Source organism: Adiantum capillus-veneris, chromosome 7, assembly GCF_014529385.1.
Source record: "Adiantum capillus-veneris isolate H3 chromosome 7, ASM1452938v2, whole genome shotgun sequence".
In the NCBI taxonomy this organism is placed as follows: Eukaryota; Viridiplantae; Streptophyta; class Polypodiopsida; order Polypodiales; family Pteridaceae; genus Adiantum; species Adiantum capillus-veneris.
In genome coordinates, this window is record NC_140937.1 from 110,953,515 (window position 1) to 110,969,933 (window position 16,419).

Below are 16,419 nucleotides of genomic sequence, written 5' to 3' on the forward strand. Positions count from 1 at the left end.
TTCCAAAGCTTAAAAGCTCTCACAAGAGGAAGTATATTCCCAAGGAATGACTTATGCACTACATTGTTTTGTACTTTTCACACCACATCAATGATGTTAGCCTTTAAACCATCCCAAATATTTAACATCCAAGGCTCATTGTACCATTAACACTAACTAATGCTTGTTTGCTGACAATCTTGTCCAAATGTCTTGCTTTGCTCACAAAGTTTTTGACCCTTGTATAGGATTCTCTGAAGCAAGACTCCCACTTGTGGTGGCCTATTGATTGTTGATTTTTTTTGCTCGTTTTCCTCCAGAACTTTAATGCCAACATAATACTTATTATCGCTATATTTCAATGCCCTTACTTCCCTTGTCACCCTTCTCCATTCACCACCCACTTCGCGAATGACCGAGGAGGAGCAATTCATTTGCGGGTGGGCCATGGTTCAGTACTCTTGCAAGAACCTGATTTGATGAGAGATGCTTGTTAAACAAGCCTAACCAAGGCATTGACAGATGGTAACCACCGACAAGACTTGGAGCAAGGATCATTGAGGAGGAAACCAGCTTTAGATATACCTTTGCGGTCTTGCATTACTCTGATAAATAAAAGTTCTTCACTCTGATAGTAAAAAATACTTGATGAATTAAAAAATAACAATTGGGACTCTTCACCGTCTCTCTTCATGGGCAGAGATAAAGTAAGGCGTGAGACCTAAGTTGGGGTCTAATTCAAAGATTTTACAGAGACTAGCACAATTCTGAGGAAGCGAAGAAAGAGAGGAGATCAGCGCTTCGGCAGCCATGGCGAAGCGAGGCTTGATGGAGCAGGATTTAAGCAAACTGGACGTTACACAGCTCACCCCTCTCTCTCCCGAGGTCATCTCTCGCCAGGCCACCATGAATATTGGTAACCCATCTTTCTCATCTGCACATTCTGTGGTTGATCAATTTTGGAGGTCGCCGTCTGTTTTGAATCGTGGCGATGGTCTTTGGAGCAAGCTTGTATCTTGTATAAAGTTATTGATACCTCATCGTCTGGCTGTGATGTTGTGTCTCTGGAGGCGAGTTGTTGCAGCCCTGATAGGGTTCTTTACTTCCCAGTCACACTGCTGATTTGGATCGGCTGTGGTCTCTTTAGGGAAATTTATCTTCTGGTTAACTACATCTTTCTCTCTACAACAAGCATGAAATTGTTAGACAGGGAGGGCCATAGTGTGTTTTTCAGCCTCTTCTTGCAGATCAAAAGCAGCTAGATACACGGTAGCTTATATCCCGACAGTTATTCTCGTAGTACATGTGTTCATTGTTTGATATGTAGTCTATTGTGTGTTTTGATGCTCACTCATGAGAGTTGTGCACGCTCGCTACAATCTTAGCTATGCTGTAGGTTCGGACATAATGAGGGCACTAGAAGCAAAAGCTCAGTAGAGCCGTAAAGTTCCTGCGGCTATCTGGTGCAGCATTGGGCAACACCCAGTTTACTTTATGGGCATTGCCACACATTTGCACAAGTTTTGGGATTTTTTTAATTTTTTAGGAAGCATTTTTGAAAGATCAGTAGTAAACTCTGTTTTCTCTGTTTAACACATGACATTATTTGGCCCTAAAACGTTGGGGGAGTCTGCGCTCCATTTCTAGAGCTACAACATAACTCAGTATATGGAACTTTTATTTATTGTACCCATGCATTTCTGTCATAGTATGACGGAGGTAATGATGATGATGTTTTTTGGATGAGCAACATAAGTCTATAACTTGCAATTGCCTTTAAGACAATCAGGGCTTATCCTTGACTCAGGCGAGAATACGATATGAATTGGCCCCAACGTACGACTCCCTTGTGATCATTCATTCCTAGAGTGGAAAGTATTGTAGCCATCTTAGACACAGGAGTAGGTGTACACATAGCTACTAAAGCCATGTGGAGGAAATGGGCTAGGAATGCGTTTTTTAATGCCAGATGCTCTCAGGTACTTCATTGTTCATTTTGCGATATCCATCGTCTATACACAGGGGATTAAATGTGCATTTTTCCTGCGTTCACACCCCTTGCAGGGCCTAAGCTCGCTCAATGAGCTCGTTGGGTTAGTGATTGTTTTTCTTGTTTCAATGTAGCAAGGCATGGCCCTTGGATTTCTTTATGGGTTTGACCCGTGTGTTTAGCAAGAAGGGGTGGTGACTAGTGAACAGAGTGCTCACTGCACAGTCAGTACTAGTTGTAGCAAGGGCACGACAGAGTAGCCTCATCCCTTGTGCCTGAGTGACTCTAAAATTGAGTTCCGTTTTTGAAAGATACATGAATTTGATGCAAGCAAAATTCTCTCATTTATTTTGACTATTCTTTTTGTTTTGTGTGTTATTTCTTTCCTTCATGTGAATGACTGAAGTTATTCTTTTGTAAAAAGAGATGAGTTTCATGCAAGTTATCTTCTTCCATTTGTTTGGCCCATCTCTTTCTTTGAAATTCATTCTTAATCTATTTTGTCTTTGTAAAAGAAATAAAAAAAGCTATATTTGTCCTTTATGAAACTCAATCATAAACATATGTGTGTGATGTGTTGATTGTGTGTTTTGTTCAAGGGTTTTAGCCTGTTTTATAGTTCGTGAGGTTTGACCTTTTCGACCCTATGAAGGTATATGTTTTCTCAAAATTTTTTCTTCAAACGTACTGGGTAGACACTGAATGTGCATCATTCACATACCTTTTATCTAATATGGCTTATGTATGGTTGGTTGCCTAAATATATGGAAAGTGGCTTTGTGAGACTCTGTGTTGTTTTATGTGTTCAGCAAGCATCTTTCTTTGCATTGTTCTCACCTGTTCTCATCCGCTCTATTGGTGGAGCAGGCACCATTGGGCATGTGGCTCATGGGAAGTCAACAGTGGTGAAGGCTATTTCTGGAGTGCAGGTGAGCTTGCCTTTTCCTTCTAGTCACAACTTAGGTTTTCAGTGGCATGATTTTTGACGTTTTTCTTATGCCATAGACGGTGAGGTTCAAAAATGAACTGGAGCGCAATATTACCATCAAACTTGGTTATGCAAATGCTAAGATATATGTATGCGAGGATGAAAGATGTCCAAGGCCTATGTGTTACAAGTAAGAGGCTTCTTTCTATTTTAGAGAAATTTGTATGGCTAATTTTGTGCCAGCTATATATTCCATTTACATCATCAAGTCACAAGTACTTTCTTATCTGTGAGCAGGGCTTATGGAAGTGGGAAGGAAGATAGCCCTCTCTGTGACGTACCTGGGTTTGAGAATGCTCGTATGAAGCTTCTACGACATGTCTCTTTTGTAGACTGCCCAGTAAGTCCACCTTTTTGACTGAACAAGAAGTTGCATTCTGTTGGTTTGAGCCTAAGTTTGTTCTGAGTTTCTTCTTTAAGCTAGACTCATTTGCAGCTCTACAGAACATAGTTATCAGCAAGGTCTTTAGTCATTTTTATGCTCTTGAGAAAGGGTCTTGCCGTGCCATGTTAATTATAACAGTGTTTTGCTCGCAGGGGCACGATATTCTCATGGCTACTATGCTGAATGGAGCAGCTATCATGGATGGAGCTCTACTGTTGATTGCAGGAAATGAAAGCTGTCCTCAGCCTCAGACATCAGAGCATCTTGCCGCAGTGGAAATTATGAGGCTGAAGCACATTATTATACTGCAGAACAAGATCGATCTTGTCCAAGAGAGTGTGGCTTTAAATCAGCATGAAGCAATACAGAAATTTATAGAGGTTTACTTCTCACTGGAAGGAGTTTTTGTTTTGATCTGAATGGAAGGTGTAATTTGAGAGCTAGTGTTGTATCAACCTTCTGAGCTAGGGCTGATTGATTTTTGGCATTTGCAGGGGACAATAGCAGGTGGTGCTCCTGTTGTCCCAATATCAGCACAGCTGAAGTACAATATAGATGTTGTGTGCGAGTACATAGTGAACAAAATTCCCATTCCAGAGCGTAACTTCATCGATCCACCTAATATGATAATTATTAGGTCTTTTGATGTCAACAAACCAGGTGCTGAAGTTGATGAGATCAAAGGAGGAGTGGCCGGAGGAAGTATTTTAAAGGTTTGTGTTTGCTTTTGAACATCATGAATAATCAATCTGAGACGGGGCTTTTTTTGGTATGATGTCTCTCTTAGGTGGACCTCTTTGGGTGTGTTTGTAACAGGGTGTCTTGAGGGTGGGACAGAAAATTGAGGTTCGACCTGGAATCGTGGTGAAAGATGAAAGCAATAATATTAAATGCACACCAATCTTCTCGAGAATCATATCGCTCTATGCGGAGGCAAATGAACTGCAGTTTGCTGTTCCTGGTGGGCTTATAGGTGTGGGTACAACTGTAGACCCAACATTGACCCGGGCTGATCGGCTTGTGGGTCAAGTTTTGGGAGAGTGTGGGGTGCTACCTGAGGTTTATTTAGAGCTTGAGGTTTGTACTAATTTGCGAAGACTTGCATGTTGTCTGTGTATCGTATACATGCATGTATGATTAGTTTTGTAGGAAAGTTTGTGTGAAATGTCCTTGTGCCTGTATTTAGACTGGACAAATGTGATTCTCTTGCTGACGGTGTCTGATTATAGTGCCCAGAGCTTGTTTGGTTTCTTAATCGTTATAGAAGTGAATTTTGTTGTTCTTGTCTTTTATTTTTTCAGATAAACTTTTTCCTATTGCGCCGGCTCCTAGGAGTAAAAATCAAGGGTGCTGAGAAGCAAGGGAGGGTCACAAAACTCACAAAAGGTGAGGTTTTGATGTTGAACATCGGATCAATGTCTACGGGTGCACGTGTTGTAGCGGTAAAAAATGATGTGGCAAAGCTTCAGCTCATGTCTCCTGTTTGCACAAGTAAAGGAGAGAAGGTTGCTTTAAGTAGGAGGGTGGAAAAACATTGGCGGCTTATTGGTTGGGGTCAGATTCAAGCAGGTCACACTTTGGAATTACCGCCGGTTGCATAGGGAGCACACCAAAAGGAAAAGGCAGAGAAGAGAAGTACACGTTCTAAGAAAGTTTTCGAGGCAGAGCAATGTGGTCTGGTAGAGAGTTGCTAGGTACAATTTTTGTGAAGTGGAGGAGGAGACAGGGAAAATATTATTCATGCTTTTTCTCATTGAAGCCTTGTGTTGTATCGTGTTTTTGTTGTGCAAATTGCAGAGGTTTCTTTTATGTTAATACATATTTTTCTCTTGAGCTTGTTTGTTGGCACTGCCTTTTGAGAGAAAGGGAGTGTTGATGCGGAGGTTTTTGAGCTTGTGTAAAAAGAGCATGCTTGTGTCAAACCTTGCCATGTGGGTGGAAAGAAATAGTAAGAGGCCTCTCTCTCTCTCTCTCTCTCTCTCTCTCTCTCTCTCTCTCTGCCCCGCCCCGCCCCGGCCTGTCCTGCCGCCCCCGTTCTATTTTAGGTTTTTTGCTTTCAGTTTCAGTCTTGTTAGTTTCTTCCCTAGAATCTGCCCAGATGTCACTTTTTGGGTCTCATAAGTCATTTTGGCCTTTTTGAAGATGTTTAATATTAACAATTCAGTTCATTTCATCTCTCTCTCTCTCTCTCTCTCTCTCTCTACACACACACACACACACACACACACACACACACAGGCGGACACATGGTGACATAAAATCTGTGTGTGTGTGTGCATATATACATAGATTGGGTTATGATGCATGGGCCTTCCCCTCTTTTAATTTAGAGGTTTGACGTTTTCGATATCTGTTTGTACATGAAAGAACTTCAATGTGTCAGCTTCTTGTAACGCGAGCAGGATGATCGTTTTCTCTGAGTTTGCTGTGCTGTTGTGGCAAAGCGTTTGTTGGATCTGTGGAAGGTGCTCTGTTCTTATTGGGTCTTGTTGGAAGATTTAGTCCGAAGAAGTGTTTACTTTTGGTGATTATCATAAGCATAATGGGTAAATACCTGACTTGGTTTTAAAATGGCTTAATGCATGTTTCATCAGGACCTATATATTTTGGGGTGGGGATAATTCATGAAAAGTGTCTTGATTGTGTGGTGCCCATGCCATAGTAGGCACCTACTCCTCATATGGACTTTCAGAGAGTTATTCTTGGTGCCTTGGCCTTGCACGATAAAGTGCGCAAGTGTTATTTTATAAAATGTTGTGTTCAAGGTATGAAAGGATTTGGAAAAAAACTAGAAATAAAAGTTTTAATATAGTAGTAATTTTTCAAGGGTCATCTTTTAAGCACAATCGTATAAAACTTAAAAGGTTGATACCTGATGTAGACCCCTTAAAACACCTTCAAAGCACACGAAGAAATGTTAAAAAAAAAACTTGGAGCATGCATACCATAAACATTTATATATAAAATGTTTTAGGCCTCAAAAGCATGCACGTTGTCAAATTTAAAAGCTAGTTTAAGGAAATTCATTAGTTTTCATTTTGCTTAAAATACCACTAAATTTTCCTTAAAATTTAGTGGTATTTTAAGGAAAATCAATAGTTTTCATTTTGCACTTTTTTTGTAATGGATATATTGAAGTGTTCTTCTATTTGAGAGGGCTTCATTTATATTCTATGTTCATGGTTTCATGAAAAATAATGAGTCTTAAAGCTAGTTTTACAGATGGGGTGCCAAGCCACTATTGTGGCTCAAACAACACCCTAGTGTTAAGTTGAATTTATAATAACGAAGCGGACACGTTCCTTGATTATAGTGAAGTTGAGAATCCTCCCCTTTTCCTTTGTATTATTAGCAACCACAAAATCCATTAATCAACCTAGATGCACAATGAAATCATCAATATTTGTTATGGACTTTAGAGAAGGATCGCCAAAAGCAACCCTATGTAACGATTGGGAGGTATAAGGTGATCTTGGAAGATATGTAAATAAATATCAGATTCATTAGGAAAAGTTTTGAGGCCTCTTTTTTGCCTTTAAATGTTGAGAGAGAGAGAGAGAGAGAGAGAGAGAGAGAGAGAGAGAGAGAGCGCTCTAAGCCAATGAGGGGAGGGTTCTCGTTACGGAATCTTCTTTTTGAAAATTACATTTGATTTTCTTAAATGAATTTTCTTTGAGTCATAATTTGAGGTAACTTTCACCCCTCTTCGTCTCACCTCCTCTTCCCTTCTCTTCCTACTGTCCTCTCCTCACCCTCGGTTGCTCTACATCCTATTCTCCTTAAGAATTGGAGTCCACTCGATCCAAACGTCCTACCACACCATTAAATCTATCACCACTTATGTCGCATTAGATGAACACAACCAATGGATCTCAATGTCTATAACCAAGGGTAGTTGGAATATCATGTAGCAGAGCAGAAGAAAAAAAGCCCCATCCAAGAACCCATTCTTGTCATGCTGGAAAAAGAGCAAGAAGGAGAAGAGAAAAGCCCATGATAAGGAAGAGGTAGAAGAGAAGGAATAGAATGAAGATGAGGAAGAGGTGGAAGAGAAGGAAGACCCCGAGCCAATCTTCACAATTTCTCTTACTTGAAAGAATTCCCACCACGGTTGACAAATTTTCTAGGCTTTGAGGTGGGGTTGGAGGATGGCATGGATTATGGATTGGGCTTTGACATGTTGCTGTCAACACAGTTGGACCATGAAAAACATGCAGAGACAAATATAAGGGTTGCCACAATTGCAACAGAATTTGAAAGACTTTGTTGGGAGCTACACGAGAAATGGAGCCAGTGAAAGTTGTAAAGTTTACATCATACTCTCAAGGAGAGAATTTGTAATGTTGTCTCTTTATAAAAAAATATGAGTGTAATGTTTTCTCTTACAAAATGCTCTCAAGTAGAGAGTATGTAGTGTTTTCTCTTTACAAAATGTTTTCAAGTAGATAGTATGTAGAGAGTATGACAGGTAGAATATGTACTGCTTTGCTAATTTTGCTTCACAAAATACTTTTGGGGGTTGTGAGAGTCTTAAGACTCTTTCTTGTGTTAGCTTCCTCTGTTTTCTTTGGGCTCTGTCTCCTTGGTCTTCTTTTGCTCCTCCTTGGGCTTCTTCTTTTCCTCTTTGAACATGTGTTTGCGCTTTTCTAGGGCTCTTTTTGGGGGAAATAGGTTTCTTTGCTTTCTTTGGAACCTCTTTGGGCTTGTCTTCCTTCTTTGGCTTCTCTACCTTTTCTCTTTTGAGTGGATCCTCTTTGATCTCTGTGTGCTTGGTCTCTTCCTTTGGTTTCTTTGGCCCTTTCAGGGCTTGGGTGCTGTGGGTAGGGCTATTTGGACACTGACCATATATCTAATCAACTTTGCCCTTACCCACCAGACATGGTTGTGAGTGTAGCAATTCCTATTGATCTAGCAAATAAAGATAAGTGTGTTAGCTTACCCTAATAGCAATATCTTTCCCTCTTTATATTGTCAAATGCTTACCCTAATAGTTTTTTTTGGGTTGCAGTAGGTGTAGTCAACCACTAGCTTTGCATTTGTTATCACTCTCCATCCACATGAGAAAGCCTCCTCCTGCAATAGTGGCTACACTAGGAGAAGCGGCAAAATAAATACACAATTTTAAGCTCAAACTACATACAACCTAGTAGTACCATACCTTCACATTTAAGATTTTCATGTCATCCACGAGCCTTGTGATAGGATGACAATGCTTACGCCAAGTTATGAAGATTATTTGACGTAAGAGTCAAAATAGAATGCAAGAATCCACCATCAGATGTGTATTTAACATAAGGAGCTAAACATACCCTAATCCTCTCAACCTTTAGGACCTTGGTTTTACATTCAAGTTGTGCATCCTTTCCTGCCTAGGATTTTGGCACACCAGGCAATACACTTTTCTCACCTCACTTTCTCTTGAGCCAATAATGAGATGAACACCAAAACAAGGTCAACATTAAGTATGATGTAGTTTATTGTGGCAATTATAAGGATTCATGATGGGATAGCCTTTAGTGTGACTAGAGCTTGACAGCTTCCTTTTAACATCATTTGTACTCAAAATCATTAATCTTAGTAAGAGATGCAATCATTTCAATTTGAATTTCCCTCTATTGGCTCCTACCATTTTAACTGTCCTCAATTTGGCTCCTTCACACTAATGGAAACATGATAGTGCCTTGCATCAAGTTCCAAAAGTTATAATAATGAGATATTCAAAGCTCCTATTTAATAAGCAACTCCCTTTCTTATCCCGCATAATTTGTGAATATTTGCCATCTTTCTTGAAGATGCTGCTATAACTTGTCCAAAGCTTTTGTGCATCTCGATGGATAAACATTGTCTTTATGAGAAATTCCAATTTGTTTCAGTGTACAACCTTCAACATTATATCTTGATTATCCTCTATTTCAACAAACGATAGTGTCCTACACACGATGCAACATGCCTTCAAAACACAACCACAATTGATCACATGCCATGGCGGTTGAGAAGAACCTTGAGCTTCTTGGACGTTGCCCATGATGTACATACATTGCGACAAGTGTAGTAAAACAACGTCCTCTGCAACAACTAGACCAAGAATTTGTTGTGCTCTTAAAAATATACCACAATTGGCATGCATGTCAATCAAAGCACTGCCAAGTATGATGTCTTCAAAAACCCTTGATTAACAATCTCAAGATGAATTTGTTTACCCATGTTAGTGTCGTTCATTATGCCACCTGCCATCAAAGCGCAAGATTTGGCGATCGTAATTATAGAGGAAGCCTTGGCTCAAACGAATCTATGTATTTCAATCTAGGGAAAATAGAATATACGTAGAATCATAAAAATGGTATAAAGTCTTGCACATCTAGATCATTTTGGCATTATTTACAACGGATTTCTTAATTGAGATCAAATGGCATATTTTAGATGAAATATATCAATATGCTAACATGTGAACGAAGGCATGTATTATGTGAACATGTCCTCATATAGTGTATGTGGTGGTGTTTGGATCCATCAAATGAGACACACATAGTCATTTGTGAGCACAACATGTTGCCTCACACGTAGATGGATAAATACCTTGAATCTTGCTCGAAAAGGGTAACAAGTAACGAGGGAGATTTTGACATGGTTTATTCAATCATCTTGTACTACCAAAGAGAAGTTGAACTTTTGGATTTGCAACACGATAGTAATCTTGATTAAGTTTGTTCATTGAAATTCCAAGTGACTTGCAATCACAAAATACCAACCAGATAGGGAGTGCATCAAGTGAGCCTGAGATAAAAAGTTTCCATAGAGCTCTTTGTGAGGGCACTTTGATGTTGTTGAGGTTGTCAAAAGCTTTTATCTATGGACTTTAAGTATGCAATCGAGTTCCTATTGACCACGTGTGTCTCACCCCTTGCACTTGAGAGACCAGAAAATGGAAACAAAATGCGACGTGTTAACAATAAAATGAAGCATGGCCCTATCAAAAACTCACTAACTGCACTTGTGCAACCACCATGTGCATCTCCTCGCCATCCGCTTCTCTCACTGATTTGCTGCCCTTGCCACCTCCTTGTAGCCTTGCCGCCTGCTTTCCCTCAATGCCTCCCCTTCCGCCTTCTCCCGTCAGTGCCATCTTGGTTGAACTAAAGGTTTGAGAGTAAAGAACATATGCAGAGGCAATCCTCTTTTCCTACCAATGCAGCTTCAAGCAACCCTTTAAGGCAGGGCATGTGATTGGCGAGGAAGGTGTAGGGAGGAGCCGAAAGCAGGGGACGAAGAGGAGAATGGAGGGGACATACATCTCTTGAAGGCTTTTAGACTTTGCCAATCTTTCAGGATTTCAACACACTCAACATCTCTCTTTGCCAATCTTTGAGGATTTCAACACACTCAACATCTTGGATGATATAATCTGTTCTTTTAAGAAGGTCATCCTCTAAGAAAGCAGCTACCAAGAAGATTGTGGTATTGGCACCTCTTAGCAATGAAGAGAGTTAAGATTCAATCTCCTTGAGGTTCATTTATTTCCAGCTCCTCCTTGTCAACTTTGGGCTCTTTCAAAACATCATCCTCTGTTATCTCCTCAACCAACATTTCAAACTCTTTTGCCTGTCTTGATGGGGGTATGTTCAGAAGAAGGTTTTCTCATATTGCAGAGGTACTGGTTCAAGAATTTTGCCGAACCTGTATATTAATCTCCTCAAGATAATCATATCCTTGTCCATAAGTGTGACCCTGTGAGAGTGGGCTGCATATATGTATGCATTTTGGAAGAGCTCAATTAAAAAGTCTTCAACAGCCTCCTCTATACATGCCAAGGAACCTCTTGTCCATCTCATATCAATCTTAAAGTGCTTTGCTATTTTCCTACAGAACCTTTGGAAAGGAAGCCTTGGAATTACAATTGTCAGAGCCTTCTGTGATTTTCTTATCTCCCTCAAGCATCTCACCTTTTGAGAGAATCTCCTTTTCTTTACAGGTGGGAGTTTCATACCAACTCCCTTTTTGGCATGTTGCTTGAAGGATGAAGCTCCCTTATCTCCTTGTGAGCTCTCACCTTTGTCTGTTGGTTTGAAATCAACTGGTGTTCCCTTCACATCTCCTAGTTTGACGTTTTCTCTAGGAACCTTCCTTGCAGTTTGTTTGGTCCTTGCCATAACTATAGATTAGACCTAAAAGGAGAAAAAATCATGAAAATAAAGCCACTATAGTTTTTCTTCAACAAACTATCTTAAACCTCTTCATTAATTTCAAAGGGAAACATTCTATTGATATTGCACCAAAAATGAAACTTGTGTCTTCTCTATGCAAAAATAGTGTAGCTCGAGATACATTTGGCTACACTATTTTCGCATTGAGAGGACACATTCAAGTCAAGTTAAAAAAATATCTACAATGAATATATAATGACTTAAAATTACATTGAAGTTCCTTACTAACTATGTTAGGCCTTCTTATGAAGTTCAAAAGTCCACAATCTAAAAGATAAAATTGGGTCCTCTCTATGCGAAAATTGTATTGCCGAATCAATGTTCGACTACTCTATTCTTGCATAGAGAGGACACTACCATAAAATGTCAAAAAAGAAACTCCTATCGTCTCTACGCGATAATAGTGTAGTCAAAAATTGGTCAAACTACTCTATTTTCGCATAGAGAGGACACTATCGAAAAATGTTGCAAAAAGCCAATTGTGTCGTCCCTATGCGAAAATAGTGTATTCAAACATGTGTACGACTACTCTATTTTCACATAGAGAGAACACTACTAGAAAATGCCAAAAAAAAAAGAACTCCTGTTGTCTCTATGCAATAATAGTGTAGTCGGCTAGCTACTCTATTTTCGCATAGAGAGGACACTTCTGAAACAACTTTTAAAAAAATACTCGTGTCGTCTCTACATGAAATTACTATAGTCATACATATATCCAGCTACACTATTTTCGCATAAGGACGACACATCTTAAAAAAAATATCACAATACCTCTTATGTTGTCCCTATGCGAAAATAATGTATTCGAACATGTGTCCGACTACACTGTTTTTGTGTAGTGATGACACAGTTTGAGTTTGCCACCATTTCTACAAAATGAATTTATAATACAACGGATTACCTTTTAATGAGAATCCATCTATTTGAATTGAAGAATCGAGAAGAATTATGAAGAAAACATGAAGGTTTGGTCTAAACCGAATACATGAAGTGAGAGAAGAGGCCCAATGTAAGTCGACCTTGAATTGGCTTTGAGTATCAATGTGGAGTCTGCAATGGAGCTAATAGAAAAAGATTTGCAAAATCCTTGTTCGAGTGCGAGCACCTCTATATATTCCTAGGAGTGCACAATTACCAAGGTAACATTTGAACTTACACGATTTACGATGTATGAATTTGACCATTGGGCACGTGCCACAAGGTGCATGATTGGTAGATAGCATTCTATTTATAGCTCCACAAGGAGCTATATATAATATTTTTACATCAAACCGTCGTATTTTGTGAAAGTGTTTTGTACACATTTCAAAGCTAAAGAGCTCAAAATGTTCCTAAGAAAACATAAAGGTAACCATTTTAATTCGGATTTTTTTGGTGACGATTTTTTGTTTGTGTTTAGGTTGTCTCTATGCAAAAAAAGAACAACCAAACGACCATTGAAGTGCTCTCGTCCGTATGAGAGAATAGAGCACTTGGACGGTCGTCTGGATAGAGCACCTGGAAAGCTTTTTGTTTGCTCTATTTTTTTGCATAGGGACAACACAATGTCACAAATAAGAAGTATTTTTTTTTGAAGAATGTAATGTCATCCATACGCAAAATTAGAGCACTCGGACAGGCAATTTTCACATAGCGAGGACACAATGTTACAAATGAGAAGTATGTTTTTATAAAGAATCTGTATGCGAAAATAGAGCACCCAGACGGCCGTCCGAGTGCTCTATTTTTGCATAGCGAGGACACAAAGTTACAAATAAGCACTTTAAAAAAAAAGATGTGGTGTCATCGGTATGCGAAAATAGAACACCCGGATAACCTTTCGTGTACTCTATTTTTGCATAGGGACGACATATTACTATGGTTGTTTAAGGGTGAGTATGACCAATAATTTTATCAAGTGTATGATATTTTAAAGTTTTCTTTTTTGTTTCTTGTGCAAAAAATGCTACTAGAAGGGGTTTGGAGGGTATTGATATTGAAGAGGTTGAGGAGATATGTTATGACATGTTAATGGAGCTACTATACCAAGTCAAGCAATTGTCTAAGTTTGCCTATGTGGAAGAAATCTTTCATGGTCCTTTTGATCTAGAGATTTGTTTGGAAGGGTTCAACAATGAAATTCTCTGATCTTATAAGGGAGCACAAGCTTGACAACTTTGTACAATTTAATGATATTTTTTAAGCAGACAATTTAACCCCAAGCATAGGCTCCAAGAAGTTGGCATTAATCCAAGATGATTGGAAGAATGTCAAGTTTGTATTTTGAGGTATTGTACCCCGTTTTGGTCCATGCAGAAGGTATCTTTCTTGTTCTCTCTAACTTCCTCTTCAAACTCAACTGTATGGTCATCTACCCTCATGACATATTCCTCGTTAGGATCCAGATAAATTTGGACATCATACTTGTTAGTCTTTAAAAATGTCAAAATGTGCTCGAACTTGAGTGAGATTTCAGTCCCCAATTGGGTCGAAGAAGAAGAAATCTTGAAACTTGAGTCGAAGTAAGTGTCTACCACTTCTTTTGCTATAGTCTCTAAAGGTCTCCCTTGCTTTATACTTTCCTCTGTGGTTACTCTACTCTCAGTTTCTTGATTATAGCCTTGATTCACAACAAAATGACGTGAACTTAGGTAGATAAAGATTTGAGCTTCTCAATGAAAAGGAATACCTGGCTTTCCGTACCAATACTAAACCGTTTCAGATGCGGTCAATTCAAGTTTGCAATTCCCAAAGTTCTTTCCAATCTCCCTATGAAATCAAAAGTGTATAAGTTAGCTTGAGGATCACATGGATATACAGGAACTCTTGATGCAAAATTTTGTTCATGGAAGCCATGGTTGCAAGCTTGTGATTGAACAGATAGCATTTTTTTTTCCTTTTTGACTCTTATTCCATTAAAGGAAGGAGAGCCTAAACCTATGCAAAATACAATAGATGAGAATGTCCAAGATGTGGAGGAAACATTTGAAGATTTTAGAGAGGAAATGGAGAGGGTTGAAAGCAAAGAGATCTTGGATTTGCAGAGTTCAAGACAAGGAACATCACCAAAGTGGAGGAGCCAATCCGTATTCCAGAGGAAGAGATTGATCCCTTGCTGGCACAATAACCATGTCCACCTACAAGATCAACAATAAGGAGTATTTGTTGCTATAGGATATGCAAAACCTCTTTGATCTAAGAGAGGACTACTACCTTGCTATTTTGGTAGAGTGGGTAGAGTATGATAAAGGCTTTGTGGACTATAGTACACCATGCCCATTATCATTACTTGATATATAATCTCGGCAGTTTGTTGATGATAAGTCCCATGCTGGAGAGCATGTGCTTAGTGTTGTTCAAAGCCATGAAGAGCAAGGGCTTCCCACAGATGAGGAGTTCCAACAAATTTAAAAATGATTGAAGATTGAACACATGGGCACAGAGGTCCCAAGAGAGAGCAAAAGAGAATAAACCAAGTTTTTCCATCAACCTATGGAAAGAGGACATTTTCGAAGATGATGAAACCCTAAGGTAAAATGGTAAAACTATATAATTTTAGGCCATTGAAATTTCAATGACACATAATTTATATCAACTAATTTGAGGGACTTTTTTGCGTAGGTTTATATTGTAGATCTTGACAAGTTTCTAAGGAGAGGGAAGGTCTCCATGCCTTTGGATCTGAAGAGGGATCAAAAATTGGGCCATTACATTGGGAAGCTTAACAAGGAGACAATAGCTATCTACCATAGGAAGATTTCCCAATCACCCACTCTCCCCATACTTGCACTAGTGGCTCTGTCAAGGGTGGTAGGTTCACATCCAATAAGAGTTGGAGTGGACAAAATCATAATTCTTGGGAAGCAAGAAGCCATTAGATTTTTTGGATTTGCTCCAGGATTTATGGGCTCAAGAAGTGCATACTTTGGCACTATATCCAGTTATATTCTTGCCTCTTCTGGTGACTTGAAGCAGTTGCAAGAGGTTATAAGAAGCAAGAGTACTTGAAGTGGAGGGGGAAAAATGAAAAGCCTGATCTTGGCTCAAGCAACCATAATTGATCCTTGTATTATTCGCCATTTACTTCATTGCCTCTTTCTAGTAGAAAGGCATTGTAAAAAACATTTCATTTGCAGATGATCTATTGTATGCATCCTTCTTTTTTTGTATACTCCTCTGTATAGCTGTAGCAATATCAAAACTCTCGAATAATTTTTTAGTCTCTTGTGATCTTGTTTTGTGCCACACTTGTATGTAAAACCATTGGAATACTTCAAGCAAGCTATTAGCTATTTGAGCTCCTCCACCATGTCTAGTGTGTTAGAAAAACTTCGTTCTTACCTGATAGTGGGACTTCTCAATACCTTGAGTAGACCAAATTGACAAGCTTCCATATTTCTTTACAAACCAAGGAGTATGAATGTAGATAATGTGGTGCACAAAAAAAGGATAAATTCTTTAGCAACTTATGCAAGTATTGAAGCAAATTAGTAGAGTCAAAATTCATAATTATTACCATGTAATGTGTGAAGTGCTCTGAGCTCCAAGCATTTTTCATAGCTTTCTTGAATTTGCTCAACTCTTTTTAAAGTTGGAGATGTTATTCTTTCCCCAATGACTTTTATCATAGTAAGAAACGACTGCATCCTGGGCTTCCCACACTTCTGCCTTCTCATTTCTTGCTCTGGCATCAACTCCATGGTCCTTCATAGCATTGTGCAGAGCCTTCCATTGGTTGTACTGGAATTCAGATGAACCCCTACCCAATTTTCCAAGAAATTCCAAGAATGTTCTCGCCTTCATCCCACCAATAGAAGCTCTCCTAGGGACATTATTTCTACCAAATGACCTTTTGGGGTCTGACTCAGTCACAATATTCTCCCCATGAAGTCCAATT

At 39.2% G+C, this 16,419-nt stretch overlaps 1 protein-coding gene across 1 annotated transcript; it reads left to right on the forward strand.

Moving 5' to 3' along the window:
* The first annotated feature begins 714 nt into the window (after positions 1-714).
* LOC147454424 (eukaryotic translation initiation factor 2 subunit gamma-like) lies at positions 715-5,175 on the forward strand. Its single transcript, XM_086516393.1, has 8 exons — positions 715-895; positions 2,837-2,898; positions 2,975-3,087; positions 3,195-3,297; positions 3,495-3,722; positions 3,837-4,055; positions 4,159-4,419; positions 4,644-5,175. The coding sequence occupies exons 1-8, from the start codon at positions 790-792 to the stop codon at positions 4,941-4,943; spliced, it is 1,392 nt and encodes a 463-aa protein (XP_086372519.1). The 5' UTR covers positions 715-789; the 3' UTR covers positions 4,944-5,175.
* Positions 5,176-16,419: the final 11,244 nt, after the last annotated feature.

Excerpts from the sequence above, each read along its gene's own strand:
- LOC147454424 (XM_086516393.1), top strand. The coding sequence starts at position 790 with ATGGCGAAGCGAGGCTTGATGGAGCAGGATTTAAGCAAACTGGACGTT. Across the intron at positions 2,899-2,974 it reads AGGCTATTTCTGGAGTGCAG|ACGGTGAGGTTCAAAAATGA; the intron begins GTGAGCTTGCCT and ends CTTATGCCATAG. Across the intron at positions 3,723-3,836 it reads CAATACAGAAATTTATAGAG|GGGACAATAGCAGGTGGTGC; the intron begins GTTTACTTCTCA and ends TGGCATTTGCAG.